This window comes from Carcharodon carcharias, chromosome 5 (assembly GCF_017639515.1).
Source record: "Carcharodon carcharias isolate sCarCar2 chromosome 5, sCarCar2.pri, whole genome shotgun sequence".
Classification (NCBI taxonomy): domain Eukaryota; kingdom Metazoa; phylum Chordata; class Chondrichthyes; order Lamniformes; family Lamnidae; genus Carcharodon; species Carcharodon carcharias.
Window position 1 is genome coordinate 107,488,655 of NC_054471.1, and position 18,037 is coordinate 107,506,691.

General features: G+C 41.7%; 1 protein-coding gene across 10 annotated transcripts in view; it reads left to right on the plus strand.

The window, feature by feature from the left end:
* Positions 1 to 18,037, plus strand: part of LOC121277942 (frizzled-3) — a 144,525-nt gene that overhangs the window by 75,683 nt on the left and 50,805 nt on the right. For 4 of the 10 annotated variants that reach the window (XM_041187823.1, XM_041187822.1, XM_041187821.1 and 1 more), the window contains one exon: positions 14,039 to 14,235. In XM_041187823.1, the coding sequence (XP_041043757.1) occupies positions 14,039 to 14,235 (197 nt within the window). Of the gene's footprint in view, positions 1 to 6,572; positions 6,703 to 7,950; positions 8,142 to 12,939; positions 13,011 to 13,146; positions 13,170 to 14,038; positions 14,236 to 18,037 lie in introns of those variants that run through there. The other 6 variants (XM_041187824.1, XM_041187825.1, XM_041187828.1 and 3 more) reach the window with 6 other exon arrangements.

The following is an 18,037-nucleotide window of genomic DNA, read 5'->3' on the forward strand; positions in this document are numbered from 1 at the left end:
CCAGATTTTTCTTTTGCACATTTATAATGGAAATTTGCTTAAATAATGAACCGAATGGCCTGCCTCAGTGGTGTCAGATTTTGATTCCATTTGCTGTCATTTGCCTTGTCACTTATTATTTATGCTTCCAGAAACATTTTGCCATTACCAGTATGGGTCATAGTAAAACCACTTTTAAAGCATGTTGAGCCACAGCAACAAAGGCAATTCAATGAGCAGATCAGAGACAAGAGGACCAGTGTCAAGTCCTGGAGCCTGTGATCTGAACATGATGTTGGGATATTCTGATTAAGCAGCAATTAATGGCCTAAGTAGGCCCCTGAACTGAATTAAAAAAGTTGCTGCCAATACTGATCCTGCTGTTTGCCCCCCTGCTTCAACCTCCCTCTCTCAAATAAAACTGGCTAATCATTCCTCACATTGTCTCCCATAGACCACAGTTTTTTTTAATTCACTTATGGGGTGTGGGCTTTGCTGGCTAGACCAGCATTTATTACCCATCCCTAATTGCCCTTGAGAAGGTGGTGGTGAACTGCCGCAGTCCCTCTGGTATAAGTGCTGTTAGGGAGGGAGTTCCAGGATTTTGACCTATCAACAGTGAAGGAACGGTGATATATTTCCAAGTCAGGATGGTGAGTGGCTTGGAGGGGTACTTCCAGATGGCGGTGTTCCCATCTATCTGCTGCCCTTGTCCTTCTAGATGGCAGTGGTCGAGGGTTTGTAAGATGCCTAAGGACCTTTTGGTGAGTTTCTGCACTGCATCTTATAAATGGTACACACTGTTGCCATTGTGCATCGATGGTGGAGGGAGTGAATGTTTGTGGAAGGGGTGTCAATCAAGTGGGCTGCTTTGCTGTGGATGATGTCACGCTTCTGGAGTGTTGTTGGAGCTGCACTCATCCAGGAAAATGGAGAGTATTCCATCACACTCCTGACTTGTGCCTTGGTGGACAGGCTCTGGGGAGTCAAGAATGAGGGGGGGGGGTTACTCACCGCAGGATTCCTAGCCTCTGACGTGCTCTTGTAGCCACAGTATTTATATGGCCAGTCTAGATCAGTTTCCAGTAACCCCCAGGATGTTGATACTGGTAATACCATTGAATGTCAGCCCAAGCCTGGATATTGTCTAGGTCTTGCTGCATTTGGACATGGCTCCTCAGATACTGAAGCAGTCTGCGAATGCTGGTGAGCATTATGCATTCATCAACGAACATTCCCACTTCTGACCTTATGATGGAAGGAAGGTCACTGATGAAACAGCTGAAGATGATTGGGGCTAGGACACTACCCTGAGGAACTCCTGCAGTGATGTCTTGGAATTGAGATGGTTGACCTCCCACAGCCACCTTCCTTTGTGCTAGGTATGACTGCAACCCGTGGAGACTTCCCCCGATTCCTATTGACCCCAGTTTTGCTAAGGCTCCCTGATGCCACACCGTCAAATGTACCTTGATGATGGCAAGTGCAGCCACTATTGCCTCACCACTGCAGTTCAGCTCTTTTGTTCCTGTTTGAACCAAGGCTGTATTGAGGTCAGGAGCTGAGTGACCCTAGCGGAACCCAAACTGAGCATCAGTAAGTAAGTTATTGCTACGCAAGTGCCACTTGATAACACTGTTGATGACACCTTCCCCTACATTGCTGATGACCGAGAGTAGACTGATGGGGTGGTAATTGGCTGGGTTGGCATCCTGGCCAAAGGTGGTGTGGAGAGATGGGAGTCATGTGACATGAACCTCTAGCTGTGAGATCCAGTTATACTGCCTTACTCAGTCTTCTATCTTTCCATCCACCAGGCAACAGCACAAAAAAGGAACTAGTTAAATTTATACATGAGAATTTTCAACAATCTCATCCTCAAGCTCTGTCCTTCAGAGTAAACAATCCCTGCTCTTCAATCTCTCAAGGGATAATTGAAATAATTAAATCCTGAAAATTTGTTAGAAATTGCCATCAACTCTATAACTGGGAGATTATGTAGCTGGTTCTAGTTTAGAGGGAAGGCAAGCGGGATGTTTAAATTTAGCCATTTGGAAGATGGTGAACGTGATTGGAGAGGTAGATGTGCAAATATTTGAGGAAGAGCTGGATAGGTTTTTGAGGAACTGATTGATTGAGAAAGCTTAAATTCTGGAATCAATCATCTAGACTGCAGAGTGTTTTTCATTCCCATACTTTTCTATGCTCCTAGATTTTGTGTATTTTACTGTTGTTTTATTTGTTTTTTGTTTATTTCATGGTTATAGTGAGAGTTTGGTTGTGTTACATGCACACGTGCTCTCATTGCTCAGAAAGATAAGTTGATGTATCTGCTGCATTCATTCGTCATAACCCATGAGCTCTGACAAAGGGCTCCACACGTGTTACTTTCGTTCTATTTCATGTAATGACTGATTCACAAGGTGGACAGAAAAACAAATTGATTTTCCAGTACTTCACTACCAAAACACTTGAGCCTAGTATGTACATTACATATCAATTGGTGTGAAACTCCTTTCATAACTGCTTTTCAGAGTAGCACCCGTTTTTCTGGATTGTCCAACATTTGTTACCTGATCTTCATTTAATTTCTAATTCACAAGAGAATGTAAAGAACCACCCTGGGATTAGCATGGTATGATGAATGTGTGAGATGGAGAGATAAGTGATCTATGCAATCTATCAAAGCAATTTTTTAAAAAAGCAAAATAATTATTTCTCTAAATATTTTAAACTAATGGAAGTAAATAATTACTAGGGAAGCAAATATGTTAAATGAGTTTACAAAGCACATCAATACAAGTTTAAATATGCAAAGTGGATTCATGTGCCTCTTGAGCATCTGTCAGTGTACTGATGGAAGTCATGAGTCTCTATGAAGCAGCAGTACCATGTGAGTGATCAAAGCTCTCAATACAGCAACATCAGTTATAGGTGGTATTAGTCATCCCACTACATCCCAATAGGATAATCTCACAATGCATAAATCAGCCCAAATCTCAGCCTTGCCTGTCTTGGACTTTGACTCTTCTTCGGTTAGACGGAGTATTCGACTTGAAATGTTAACTTTGTTTCTATCTCCAGAGATGTTGCCAGACCTGTTGACTTTTTCTAGCACTTTCTGTTTTATTTCAGCTTTCCAGCATCCACAGTATTTTGCTTTTATTTCTGCCTTCACCCATCAATTTTTTGTTTTCCTCAGAAAATGCACAGAATTATGGAATTAAAATGGGTTCCCCAAATCCCAGAAAATCCTATAATACATGTAATAAATTGAAATGTTAGTCACAGTAAAGCAGTGGGCCTAATTTTAGATGGATAGAATTAAATGTAAATTAGTGGTAAACATCTTGGAATTCTAGGTCATAAAAATGGAAAATGACATGTTCCATTACTACAAATAGCCTTAAAGATAAATAAGGTGAAATACGCCAAGGAATGAGGAGGAAAGATCAGGGGAATCCAGGGAACAGCATTCAAACTCAAATGGAAACTTGTGACTAATGGTTCATGTTTCCTCTAGTTGCTGCTGCCATTCCTAATCCTGGCAGTTCAAGGCCTAAAATGGAATCTACCTCCAAGGGTTTAAATTTAAGTACTGCTACAGCTCTTGAGACCTACAAAAAATGCCTAATTCCATCTCATCCTCATTACCATCATCGGCAGGAGCATGTACTGCTCACCTGTGATCCGTGACACTGCTTCACTGTAGAATGTTTTTCATCCAGTAACCAGTCTGATACCATTAAGTTTCTCAAACATATGTTGCACCCCATTGTACACTGCTGACTAAGTCTACTGTATTTATAACAAATGTATTTATAAGGATTATACAGAGAGCTGTAGGATGAGGAATAGAATGTGCTCATTCCCCTCTTAACTCCACAGATGTAATGTTTGGATGCTGCAATAGGATCATTTTAAACCAGTTCTCTTTTGTTCTCATTTCTCCTCCTAGTACCTATTGTTACGTATAAATTTTAACATACAGACATAAGGAAAAGGAGCTGGAGTAGACCATACTGCCCTTCAAGCCCACGCTGCCATTCAATACGATCATGGCTGTATACCCCCCACCCCCGTCATATCCCTGGATTTCTTGAAACCAAAAATCTATCTCTCAACTTGAATCTACTCTAATGATGGAGCATTCGCAATCCTGTGGAGTAGAGAATTCCAAGATCTGTTTCCATATGTCTAAATGTTTGCTGTGTGAAGGAAAGAATAAATCAAAGTAACTTTTTTTCTCTGATTATTAACAGATTAGATGGTGTCGGTTGATGAATGTGCAAGGAAGTTCTGGTTTTCTCCTATTTCATTTGGGGACAAAAAGCGTATGAATCTGTAAGAGCTGGAGAGTCTTTTGAAATTCAAATGACTTGTATGAGGACATTGATTCCCCTTTCTCCCTCCCCCTTCCTCTCCACAGCAGTAGTGACTGCCCTGACCTCTATCGTGCTGCTTTGTGTTTTAATTAAATGAGTGGGGGCCACCTGCATGGCATTAATTTCTGCAAAGGAGGAGAGGCAAGGCACTGTACAAAGGATGGCATTCCTGAGTGGAGGAAGGGAGCCTGACTGGGGAGAGGTTGGGTCAGGAGGGTTTCAGCACTTGAAACTATTTCACAGGGCAAATATTTGCATATTTGTTCGTCTGTACTACAGCTGCAGTGCAACCGGTAGACTCACCTCTTTAACGTCATGGGGTTGAAGAATGTCGTGGTTAAAATAATTGATATTAAGCTAATGGTAATTGTATCCTTTGTTCAGGGTATGCAGTACATTGCAGTTGTCAAAAATGATTAATATTTTGCATAATTCCTCAAAGAATTTCCTGCAGATAAGCATATCTTGTGGATCCTTGCTGACAATCATTTTGGTAATGAAGATTTGATTACTGGAGTGTCTTGAGGATACAGTCTTGATCAGGACCTCTTTTAGAAATCAAATTAATGCAAAGAATTTCCTCTATATGTTGAAATTTGGCTATAAGTCCCATAATTATCTAATGCTTTTTCTCCTGTGAAATTCTTAATCATGCTTTCAACACAGAACACTTGACTATCATTAAGTGTAGCATCCTTTGGGGCTGTCTCTTTCTGTCCATCTCTATTTTACTTGTGCAGTTGCTACTGATGACATTTAAGGAATAGAGTTGGAGGGGTTCTTAGAGTCTGCTTCTAAGAAATGAATTAACATAGGCAATGTGCGTTTTAACCTGGGGCTGCCTCAGCCTTAGCTGGAATTTCACCCACAGGACAAATTAAAAACAATCTTCCAATAGTGCTGCCATCATTCACAAAGGAGGCTGACACCTGTGTGCCAGACTCACGTTGTTTACATTGCCAAAGGCAGCTTGTTGATCTCGAGACAGAATTGCAGACCTTGATTTTGATGAGAAGCCTAAAACTTGGATGTCCTGTCACTCAAACTACAAAAGTGTCAACACAGCTTACATTTACACAGCACCTTTAATATAGAAAACATCCCAAGGCACTTCTTGGGCATGTAATCAAATATAAAGGCATTTAAATTTCTGTAGTCATGAAACTGTCTTATGTCATCAGTAACATTTGATCATTTAAAATCAATACAGAGATCCTAGATAATGATTCTTTGAAATGTTGTTCTTGACTCCAGGCAAAAAAGGTGTTGTATTGAGTTTAAAGCATATATACGGTGGTTTCCCTTCAAATGTAGGATTTGGGAAACAATGACATTCAACCTTTTTCCCTTAGAATGTAAGTTTCCACAGATGCCAGCAGCTTTCACCTGATCCAGATGCTGTTCCATATGAGCCCAATCAGTGAACACTGCCAGGACATTGGCAATGAGGAACATGACAGCTGATTCCTATACTATGGCTTGGCAGCAGTGGGTACCCTAGTGAGGGAAAAAATATCTTTGTTCTGGTAGACAGCTGTGGCTCATTGGTGAAAGGTAACTGCTCCACAGTCTTAATATCAGTGGCTTCAAAATGGTTTCCACAATGAAAAAGGTAGCACAATTGGTATTTTTAAATAAAGTAAACGAGAACCTCAGTGATCACATCAATTTACACAAAATGTTTAGGTCAGCAAATGCCTCCATCTATCAACCCATCTGTCTGTCGCACCTCGTCATCAGAGTTGGCTTAGGCAACTTATACTGAAATTTCTTAATATGATACAGCACAGGAGGCCATTTGGCCTGTCATGCTTGTGCCATCTCTTGCATGCCAGATGATCCATGCTGACTAACGCAAACTGAAAGGAAGTATGCAGTCAGTTGCAATACGCAGAAAAACGCTTCAGGGCCATACAGTGCTGGAACTCCAATTTTCACAGCTGGGCCCTAAATAGGCCTCCAAAGAAGCCAGGCAAAGAGATCTCTAGTCTGAAAAGCAGTCAGCCTGTAAATGACTCCCCCCAGTGTTTACTTATTACCGATTAGACTACCTATTCAAGGCATTTCCTTAGGATGACTCCTCTTCTACTGTAACGTGGCTTGTTTGAAGTGTAAGAAGGGTTTCTGCTGAAGTTACACCAGCAGCTGAGATTTTCATGAAATTTATCCCCAGTATTTCAGCAGCTGAATAATGCTTTGTATTTTTAGATGGTGTAATATTCCCATCCTTGCAAATCAGCACATCCTCTGACTTGCTACGGCAGTTCTACGAGAGATTCACTATACGTATTCCCTATATGATGATCCTCGATTTGAACTGCTTCCATTTGAATGGTTGGTATGCAGATTTTATTGACATTTGATTATCTGAAAAGGAAAATTAGAACGATTAGTGAACCAATCAGACACCTTTTGAAAAGTAATTTTTTTATAATTTTATTAACCTCTTCAGCTTTATCTTAGGAAAAATTAAACATAACTGGCATGAAAAACCAAAAGACTTGTCTTGTACTAATACTGCGTGTGTTGACTGGATTCATGATCATAGTTAACAATGCAGTTACTTTTAAAAGGCATATTAGCAATGAAAGTAGCTTGGGAAAAGAAGTGGTAGTCAGGTATCTTGAGTTAGGTCAGGGCGGATTCTCTGCTGACTGACTCGTGCTTTGCTATTAGACTGTCGCCATCGGCTCTATTGGTGCTGCCACTTCCCCAGTGCTGCCAGTCCTTGGCCACCTTATACTTTTGCCAATCTCCAGGCACCCTATCCCTCCCCTCATTGCTTTGGAATTTAATGGTAGCAATGCCTTTGTTATTTCCACTTGTTAAGTGTCAGCAAAGTAATATTGTTCAGGGAGGTTGAATTCTTTCAAAAAAATAGGGCGATCATTTTTGTGTAGCACCTTGGTACATTGTTCCAATATGTAATACTGTAGATATCTTCACTTTCATTTATATCCTCCACACTTCATAAATAGTAGCTATATTTCTTTCAGTTGTACTCATACCTGCATCACAACCTCTCAGATAGATAATGATACTTCTATTGTATTTAAAATGCAGATTGAGCATAAAGTTGCCACCTTTGTGATGCCTTAAGCTCAGCACTTTAGAAATAAAGTTTAATCTCATGGTATCCTAAGCCAGTGAATCAAGTATTTAATTAAACACTTGAGGCCAACGGATGTCTTTCCTTCAGATATTTTAATAATGGCATATCTTAGTTGCAACTTTTATTGAAAGTGGGACTAAGTTTTTAAATCATATGACATCTCAAGATTTAGAGAACCACAGCTACAGTAAAGACAATTTTTATTTATAAAGAATCTTTAACATAGTAAAACATCCTATGGCACTTCACAGGAGCATTATCAAACAAAACTTGAGATCGAGCGACATGAGATGACCAAAAGCTACAGCCCTATCTCAAACCCCTTTCTTTCCTCTCCAAACTCTTTAAATGTTCCATCGTCTCCCAAACCTGAGTGCTGCTTTCTGTGCATTAGAGTGCTTAAATTGAAGTTTGAGTGAGGGAATTCGGTGAAGAGGGAAGAAGATGATCCTTTCATTTTCTACCTTTCCTCAGCCTCCAGTAGCTGACTGTTACTTTGCTACAGGAGAAGACCATAAAGCAGCAGGGTTCGGAGAGAGCCCATAAAGCAGAGGAAAGAGAGAGAGAGGGAGCCAGGAGTTTACAGATTAAATCTAAAAGTGACATCACACTGAATGGTTGGTAAATATAAAATCGGCACAGAGGAGATGATTGGTGAGTGACAGGTGAGTTGTTATTATACCATTCTGTAGTAAAAGCTTTCTACAGTTTAAAGTATGTCAGCGCAGCTGGGCCATGTGGAATGTGCATCCTGTGGGATGTGGGAAGTCATACAGGCACAAAGTGCCCATGATGCTTACATCTGGAAGTGTCAGCAGCTGCAGAAACTTGAGCTCCGGATTGCGGAACTCGAGCGGCAGCTGGAGTCATTGGTGCATTCTTAATGCTGAGGATTACGTAGATAGCACATTAAGAGAAGTGGTCACGCTAAGAAATACACAGGCAGAGAGGGGCTAGGTGACTGCCAGAGTATCTAAGAGAAACAGGCAGGTGGTGCAGGAAATCCATTAGGCTATCTCACTCTTTAACGGTTTTTCCACTTTGGATACTGGTGAGTGAGATGGGTCTTGCTACAGCTCTCTGAGGAACCAAGTTCATGGTACTACAGGTGGCCCAGCTGCACAAGAATGAAGGAGGAAGAGTGGAAGTGCTATAGTGGTAGGGGATTCCATAGTTAGAGGAGCAGACAGGCATTTCTGTGGCCATAGATGTGACTCCAGAATGCTATGTTGCTTCCCTGGTCAAGGATGTCACATAGCAGCTGCAGGACATTCTTTTGGAGGAGGGTGAGTAGCCAGAGGTTGTGGTCCACATCGGGACAAATGACATAGGAAAAGGGATGAGGCCCTGAAAGCAGATTTTAGGAAGTTAGGAAGGGCATTTAAAAAGCAGGACCTCAAGAGCAGGATTACTTCAAGTGCCACGTGCGAGTGAACATAAGAATAGGAAGATTGAGCAGTTTGACACTTGGATGGAGAATTGAGTAGGAGGGAGGGCTTTAGATTTCTAAGGCATTGGGACAGTTGGGACCTGTACAAGAGGATGGGTTACACTTTAATAAGACTGGGTCTAACCTCCTTACGGGGAGGTTTGCTGGTGCTGTTGGCGTTGGTTTAAATTAGATTGGAAGGGGGATGGGAACCTGAGGGGAAATTCAGAATGGAGAGGAGAGGAACTGGCAGTGGGAAGTAGTGAAGTATTAACTGCTGAGGAGGATATATCAATGTAGTATCAAGGTTAATAGAAAACTTGGAAAGTTTGATAGAATTAGAGAAGGCAATAGTAAGTCATTAGATGGGGTCAGAGTAAGGGAAAAAACCTGAACAGACCATACCCAACCAGCCTATGCTTGCAAAACTCAAAACAGTGTCCAACATTAAATGTGAATCTGCGATTGGATGACACTCGCTAAATAATCCTCAGTGTGCCAGCAATTATGCTGGCAACAAATTTAAGATTGTGAGTCGGGTTCGCAGTGGGGTGCATTTGCATGCACTGAAAGCTACATATATTAATATATGGCCTTATTTACAGTCTGAAAGATCATGTGCACACATTGTGCATGTTCCAGCTAAACAAAATGACAGCCATTTGTTGACTCATTCCTCAGGGCAATGCCTTGACCAACCAGGGTTACTACTCTCCTCTGTCTGGCTGAACTTGTTCTCTCACTGAACAATTTCTCCTTAAACTCATCTCACTTCCTCCAAATAAAAGGTGTGGCTATGGGTACCCGCATGGGCCACAGTTATACCCCTTAAAGAGTTAGGCATGTGGGACATTCCTTGTTCCAGTCCTACTCAGACCCCCTCCCACAACTCTTTCTCCGGTACGTTGATGACTGCTTCGGTGCTGCTTCATGCTCTCGTCTGGATCTGGAAAAATGTATTAATTTTGCTTCCAATTTTCATCCCTCCATCATTTTCACGTGGTACGTGGTCCATCACTGACACTTCCCTTCCCTTTCTTGACGTCTTTGTCTCAATTTCTGACGATAGACTGTCCACCAATATTCATTACAAGCCCACTGACTCCCACAGCTACCTCAACTACAGCTCCTCACATCCCGCTTCCTGTAAGGACTCCATCCCATTCTCTCAGTTCCTTCACCTCCATCACATCTGTTCTGATGCCACTTTCAAAAACAGTTCCTCTGACATGTCTTCCTTCTTCCTTAACCGAGGTTTTCCACCCACGGTGATTGACAGGGCCCTCACCTGTGTCCGGCCCATCTCCCGCGCTTCCGCCCTCACACCTTCCTCTCTCTCCGAGAACCATGATAGGGTCCCCCTTGTCCTCACTTATCACCCCACCAGCCTCCGCATTGAAAGGATCATCCTCCGCCATTTCCGCCAACTTCAGCATGATGCCACCACCAAACACATCTTCCCTTCACTACCCCGGTGGCATTCCACAGGGATCGTTCCCTCTGGGACACCCTGGTCCACTCCTCCATCACCCCCTACACCTCAACCCCCTCCCATGGCACCTTGCCATGCAACTGCAGAAGGTGCAACACCTGCCCCTTTACTTCCCCCCCCCCCCCCCCCCTTCTCACTGATCAAGGGCTCAAACACTCCTTTCAAGTGAAGCAGCATTTCACTTGCACTTCCCTCAATTTAGTCTACTGCATTCGCTGCTCCCATTGCGGTTTCCTCTACATTGGAGAGACCAAACGCAGACTGGGTGACCGCTTTGCGGAACACCTTCGGTCTGTCCGCAAGCATGACCCAGACCTCCCTGTTGCTTGCCATTTCAACACACCACCATGCTCTCATGCCCACATGTCCGTCCTTGGCCTGCTGCAATGTTCCAGTGAAGCTCAACGCAAACTGGAGGAACAGCACCTCATCTTCTGACTAGGCACTTTACAGCCTTCTGGACTGAATATTGAGTTCAACAACTTTAGATCATGAACACTCTCCTCCTTCCCCACCCCCTTTCCGATCCCCCTTTTTCCAACAATTTATATATATTTTTCTTTTCCCACCTATTTCCATTATTTTTAAACATATTTCCATCCATTATTTCATCTCTACCTTTTAGCCTATTTCAATTTCTCTCTCCCCTCCCCCCCCCCGCCCCTTGGGCTGTCTGTCCCTTGCTTGTCCTGCTTTCCACCCTTAATGTCCCCATTAGCACATTTCTTAGCTAATATCACCACCATCAACACCTCTTTTGTCCTTTTGTCTATGACATCTTTTGGCAATCTCCACCTATCACTGGCCCTCTATCCAGCTCTACCTGTCTCCCCCCCCCCCCCCCCCACCCCAAACCAGCTTATATTTCATCTCTTTTCTATTTTTCCTTAGTTCTGTTGAAGAGTCATTTGAACTCGAAACGTTAACTTTTTCTCTCTCCACAGATGCTATCAGATCTGCTGAGTTTCTCCAGGTATTTTTGTTTTTGTTCAGGGTCAAGCTGCCTGGTTTAAATTTCAAATAATGCTTGGCAGTTAACTGTCAGTCACCATCACTGGTGCATGGTGCACTGCCAATATGAGTCCACTTGCCAACCAATCAGCATACTCTTTACATACAGTATAAATTGTTGTTTTCCCCTTATATTGGTATTTTGGTGAAGTGTCCTGATGAGTGCAAGGTGAAAAGCTTCAATGTGTCTTTTTTTTTCAGCAATACTCAGGCTTTGTCCAACGAACAACTATTTGAAACAGAGAGTAGTGATTAAAGGTGTGTTTTTCAGATTGGAGGAAGGCCTGTAGTGGAGATCCCCAGGGGTCAGTGTTGGCACCCTTGCTTTTCCTGGTCTATATTAACATATAGACTGTGGTGTTCAGGGCATGATTTCAAAACTTGCAGATGATACAAAGATTGGAAACGTCAACTGTGGTCAGGATAGGCTTGAACTTCAGAAGGACATAGGCATGTTGGATTGGGCAGACAAGTGGCAGATGAAGTTCAATGCAGGCAAGTGTGAGGTGATTCATTTTGGCAGGAAGAATATGGAGAGACAGTATAAAATAAAGGGAGAGAATCTAAAGGAGGTGCAGGAACAGAGGGACCTCGGTGTATATGTACATAAGTCATTGAAGATGGCAGGGATGTTGAGAGAGCAGTTAATAAAGCACATAGTATCTTAGGAAGTCATGTTGAACTTGTATAAGATGCTAGTTAGGCCTCATCTGGAGTACAGCATCCTGTTCTGGGTGCCATACTTGAAGGGTGTGAAGGCATTGGAGAGAGTATGGAGGATGCTCACAGGAGTGATTCCAGGGATAAAGAACTGCAGCTATGAGGATGGATTGGAGAGGTTGCAACTGTTTTCCTTGGAGAAAAGAAGACTGAGAGGAGACTTGATAGAAGTATTCAAAACCCTGAAGTGTATGGACACGGGAAATAGTGAGAAACTGTCCCAAGTCAAGAGCATCAAACACCAGAGGGCACAGATTCAAAATAATTGGCAAAAGGAGTAAAAGTGATGTGAGGAATTTTTTTTTTCACCCAGAGGGTGGTTGGAGTCTGGAACAAACTTTCTGAGAGGGTATTGGAGGCAGGCTTGATAGGGATATTCAAAAGGGAATTCAATTCCCATCTTAGAATGTACAGGGATAAGGAACGGGGAATGGAACTAGGTAGAATGTTCTTTCAGAGAGCCAGTGCAGACTCAGTGGGCTGAATGGCTGCTTCCTGCACCGTAAAGATTCTGTGAAATCATGCCTGTCTTTCTCAGAACTGCATATTTGATTCCCTCCAATTAGGTTTCTGCCCCTGCTGCAGAACTGAAACATTTCAAAGTTATAAGTGATATTCAGTGTTGCTCTGACAAAGCTAAATTAACCCTCCTTGTTTGTCTTGACCGGTTGGCAGCCATTGATAATGGCTGATCACAATGTCCTCCTCCAATGGACTCTCATCTGTGGAACAGCACTTGCCTGCTTCCATTCTTATCTCTGGCTACATCAGGATAAATTCATCTGCAATGATTTCTCTTTTTGATAAGCAGCTGCCATTCCTGCTGATGTGCAATCCTCGTCTTTTACTCGGGCAAGTGTTTGGCTTTCCATGTTATTGCAAGTGAGTTCAAACAATTCTTCACAAAGTATCCTATATAATGCAGTGTGGTACATTCCCCGTTCCAAAACAAAGTAAAATACTCTGTATTTTTACATTGTGCATAACAGATTCCATGCCATTACTTCAGAGAACAGTCAGGAAGCTCTCCTCAGTGTCATGGTTAGTGTTTATTGTTTAACTAACATTACTAAAACAGATCATTGAGCCCCTTATTTCATTGCTGTTTGTTCTTTCAGTAAAGCACAGGAGTGGCAACCTAAATCTTTGCTTCAGTCCTTGGAGAGGACCTTTGCCCATAAGCAATTCCCTTGTGGTTTGGGTGTCCCGGTGCACTGGCGTTAACATCTCACCAGCGTGCGTAATCCCAGCTTTGGTGATGCATATGCAAAATTCACCCTCCTCTTCTGCAGGACAACATGATTGGGTAACTGGTACAGGACAGGTCTATCAATGTTGGAATGTGTCATCTAATTTATGTCCCTTTTTGGTTTCTCTTTCTTCCCTGCCCTCTACTCCACAATGTAATTCCAGATATTTTTCTAGAAATGAAACTTCTTTCTTTGAACAGTGTTGGAGGAAAATAAAACTTTTGCAAAGTTTGTAAACATATACAGAATGGAAATGCTTGTCATGGAAGCGATGATAATTGCTGAGCTACACTTGGCCTGGAAGCTGATGTGCTGGAGTTATCAGAGCTAACCAATCTTATTTAGCCTGCTGGAAAATAATTGTTTTCCACTCAGTGGCTATGTTTGTTTAATATAACTATTAATGATTTGTTGGAGGAATGGGGAGGATTGACTTTAAATGAGCTTGGAGCAAAATACGTGTCCAGTCAAAGATGTTGAATTGTTGATCTTCTGGATAGACCATGTTGCAGTGAATGAGATAGGGATTTAGTTTCAATTTTCTTTTGATCGTGACTGATCTTTGTAATTGAATTCGACTATGTCAGGCTTTTCTCATTGAATTTGACTGTCAGGTTTTGTAAATTGAGCTCTGTAACCTTACATTTGTTTTTCTTTCAGCCATTCCATCCTCTTGTAAACTTGGAATGTTCCCAGGACCTACAACCATTCCTGTGTGCGATGTATGCCCCAATTTGCATGGAGTATGGGCGTATTACTCTGCCATGTCGTAAGCTGTGTCAGCGAGCATATGTGGAGTGTCATAAGCTGATGGAGATGTTTGGAGTCATGTGGCCAGAGGAGATGGAGTGCATGAAGTAAGAAAGAAAGCTAACCCTTCTGAACCAGCATGTTGGTGAGGAAAAAATCTCAAATGCTTTAGATACCCAGCAGATCAGTCACCTAAGAGAGAAAAATAGGTTAAGTTATCATAACTGAATAAAGGATCTCACCCAAAAACATTCACCTTCCTTTCTCTTCCAAGTGTTGACTGACCTGTGGGTATTCAAAGTATTTTGTTTATTTCAGGTTTACAACATTCTTCAGCTCTGTCATAAGATCCTGGTTATCCTACTTAATGTACAAAAACATACACCCTTCTCTATGGTGTCCATTAAATTAAGTTTATTTATCTGAATTGTCACTTATAATCTGACTATATAACATTTAGGATGTGTACACATTGTAATGTCTGTCCAATGCTGCTGTTTCATACTTGCAACTGCTGACTGTAGCCAGCCCGGAAGCAGATATATTGTGAGACCTGTTGAGACCTTTTATTTTGAGTGAAATAGTGTTTGTGCTCACTAATGAGTGGGGAGGAAGTCTGAGTCAAGCACCTGAGTTGATGCCATCATTGGATCGAAGGATCTGCTGCACTGATTGTGAAAATATGCATACATTGTTTCTAACCTGCAGCAATAAAGTATAAAGATTAAGAGCTGCCTGCATGAAATTTCTGATGACATTTAGAATTTTACAGCAATTTAGGCACACTCTCCTTTAATCGTTGTTTGTAAAATGCTTTGGGAAGCTCACAGGCTGTGAAAGGTGCTATACGAGTGCAAGCTTTTTCTTTCTTTTAATCCTTACCTAGAGCAGTGTCCCACTTAGGACACTAGAATTTCTCCCAGTTATCTGACTGTCAGTTTCTGCAGATACCGTTGTAATGGCTCACAACTGCATCCAACGTTAACCAGTTTGAAACTGGATGAGCTTATTTTATTTAGGGCACTTGCAACCATAGAGAGAGAATACTTCTATCTCTCTGGTCTGAAAGAGTTTCAAACACAGGTTCCATGGGCAAATGAGTAGTGTTTTAACTTTTTACTCTACTGGTGCTTCAATAAAAGATTTAAGAAAACTATCTCTGCACTTTGCCATTTACTTGTGATGCTCTTGATTCGAAAGTTACTGTCACAAGTTCTGACAAAGAACCCAGCAAGTCCCTTTGGTGAAGTGGCAGTATATCCTACCCTTCCACTTGGGAGTTCAGTGTGAATTTCCAGCATTTGTTTTTAAAATTACAACTGCTGTCTGTTTTCTATCAAGCACTTGGTTTCTCCTTTCTATATGTATGCTCCCATTCCAATCCCAAAGTCTACTTGACCACCTTCAGTAACCTGCAAATATTTGCTGTTGTCATTTTCTGGCTGATCCATCAGAAGAGACACCCTCACTTTTTGGCAAAGGGTCCTACCTGTCCTAGGATTGTTTTGCTGCCCCCTTTTCCTCTTCCAGGTAACTTGACTAGAATGCAGTGGAAATTTAAAATCTAACTATATAATGTATGGAACAAAAACAGCTTGAGTTTGAAAGAAGAAAGCATTTGCATTTAAATAGTGTCTTTCATGCCCTACATCCCAAAGCACTTCATAGAAATTTAGTGACTGTTACTGTACAAGCAACAACCAATTTGTGCACACCAAGACCCCAGCGACAGCAGATGTGATAATTGAACAGTTAATCTGTTTTCAATTGCATTAGTTGAGGGACAGTATAGTTAGGGAGATAGATAGGGTTCTCTGCAGTCGAGAGTGAGTGACCCGAAGACTGTTGCCTGCCCAGTGCCATGGTTAAGGATATCTCTTCTGAACTAGAGAGGAACTTGGAGTGGAAGGGGAAAGATCTAGTTTTCGTGGTACAACTTGTTGCCAATGACATAGGGGGAAAAAAAAAAGAGGTTCTGCTGAGAGAGTATGAGCAGTTAGAAGCGAAATTAAAAAGGAGAACCACAATCTTTGGATTACTACCTGAGCCACGAGCAAATTGGCCTAGGGTAAGTATCAGAGTTGGATACGTGACTCAAAGATTGGTGTGGGAGAAATGGGTTTCAATTCATGGGGCACTGACACCAGCACCGGGGAAAGAGGGAACTGTACTGTTGAGAAGGTCTTTATCTGAACCATTTTGAGACCAGTGCCCTGACAAGTCATGTAATCAGGGCTGTGGAGAATGCTTTAAACTAAATAGTTGTGGGAGAAGGTTCACGTGAGGGGAGATTTGGAAAGCTAAAGAAAGTTAATGCAGGATAGCGATATGGGTAAAAGTAACCAGAGTATGACAGGCAGGGACAGAGCATGCAAACATGAGCGTACCAGCAAATATGGTCAGAGTAGGAAAAAATGGCTTTAGCTAACAGAGGGGGAGAAGGAGTGGGGTTTGGGTGAAGGAAGATTTAGAAATCCAAAAAATAAAAATTGAGGCAATGGGTAAGTACATAAGTGTGGATAAAGACAGGTGGGACAGAGAGTTTAGTGGTAATAATGCATAAGGGAGTAAGTTCCATGCAGGAAGTAGTAGGAAAAAAAAATCAAAGTTACTTTCTCTGAATGTATGGAGAATCTGCAGTAAGATAGATGAACTAGTGACACATTTAGAGATAAATGGTTTAGATCTAATTGCCATCACAGGGACATGATTACAGGTTTGGGAAATAAATATTCCAGGCTAACAACATTTCAAAAAGAAAAAGACGAAAGGTAGGCTTAATAATAAAGGATGTTAGGGAGGGGGGAGGTTAGGGAGGGGGGATGTTGGCTTAGAAAATCAGGAAGTAGAATTAGTATGGGTAGAGATTACGAATAGCAAGGGTCAGAAAATGCTGGTAGAAGTAATTTGTAGGCCCCATAACAGTAGTGCTACTGCTGGATAGAGCATTAAATAAGGAATTATTGGAACTTGTATTAAAAGCAATGGAATATCTGTGGGGGGATTTAATCTTGATATAGATTGGACGAATCAAAGTGGCAAAGGTGGTCTGGAAGATGAATTTATGGAATGCCTTTGCCAGTTTCCTGGACCATTATATTGTGGAATCAACTAGGGATAATGCTATTTGGATCTAGTTTTGTGCAGTGAGACAGAGTTAATTACTAATATCATAGTAAAAGATCCATTGGAAAATAGTATTTATAATAGAATTGAATTCCACATTAAATTTGAAAACAACTCCAATCACAAACAAAAAAGCCAGTTATGTAGATGTGAGGGGAGAGCTGCCTATAATGTTGCAAAGAATAGTAGTAAGTCTGAGGATCAGGAATAGTTTGGAGAACCAAAGGGCCACCAAAACGTTGATTTTAAAAAAAGAAAAAATAGAATATGAAAGTAAACTAGCCAGGGCTATAAAAACAGATTGTAAGAGCTTTTATAAGTTTATTTAAAGGAAGAGAGTAGCTAAAATAAACATTGGCCCCTTAGAGACAGACAGGAGAAGGTATTATAGGGAATGAGGAAATGGCAGCGACATTGAACTTGTATTCGCAGTAGAAAAGACAAGTTACATACCAGAAATAGAGGATAACCTAAAGGCAAATAACAGTGAGCAATTTAAGGTAATTAATATCAGGAAAGAAAAAGTACTGGAGAAACCCAGGAGACTAAAATCTGACATATCCTCAGGACCTGATGGGCTACATCCTAGGGTTCTAAAAGATGGCTGCAAAGATAGTCGATGTGCTGGCTAGATTTTGCTCCCTAGATTTTGGCATGGTCCAGCAGATTGGAAGTTAGCAAATGTAATACCACGATTCAAGAAAGGAGGGAGAGAAAATAAGGAGCTATAGGCCGGTTAGCCTACATTAGTCATCGGTCAAGTGCTGGAATCCAAGGAAGTCT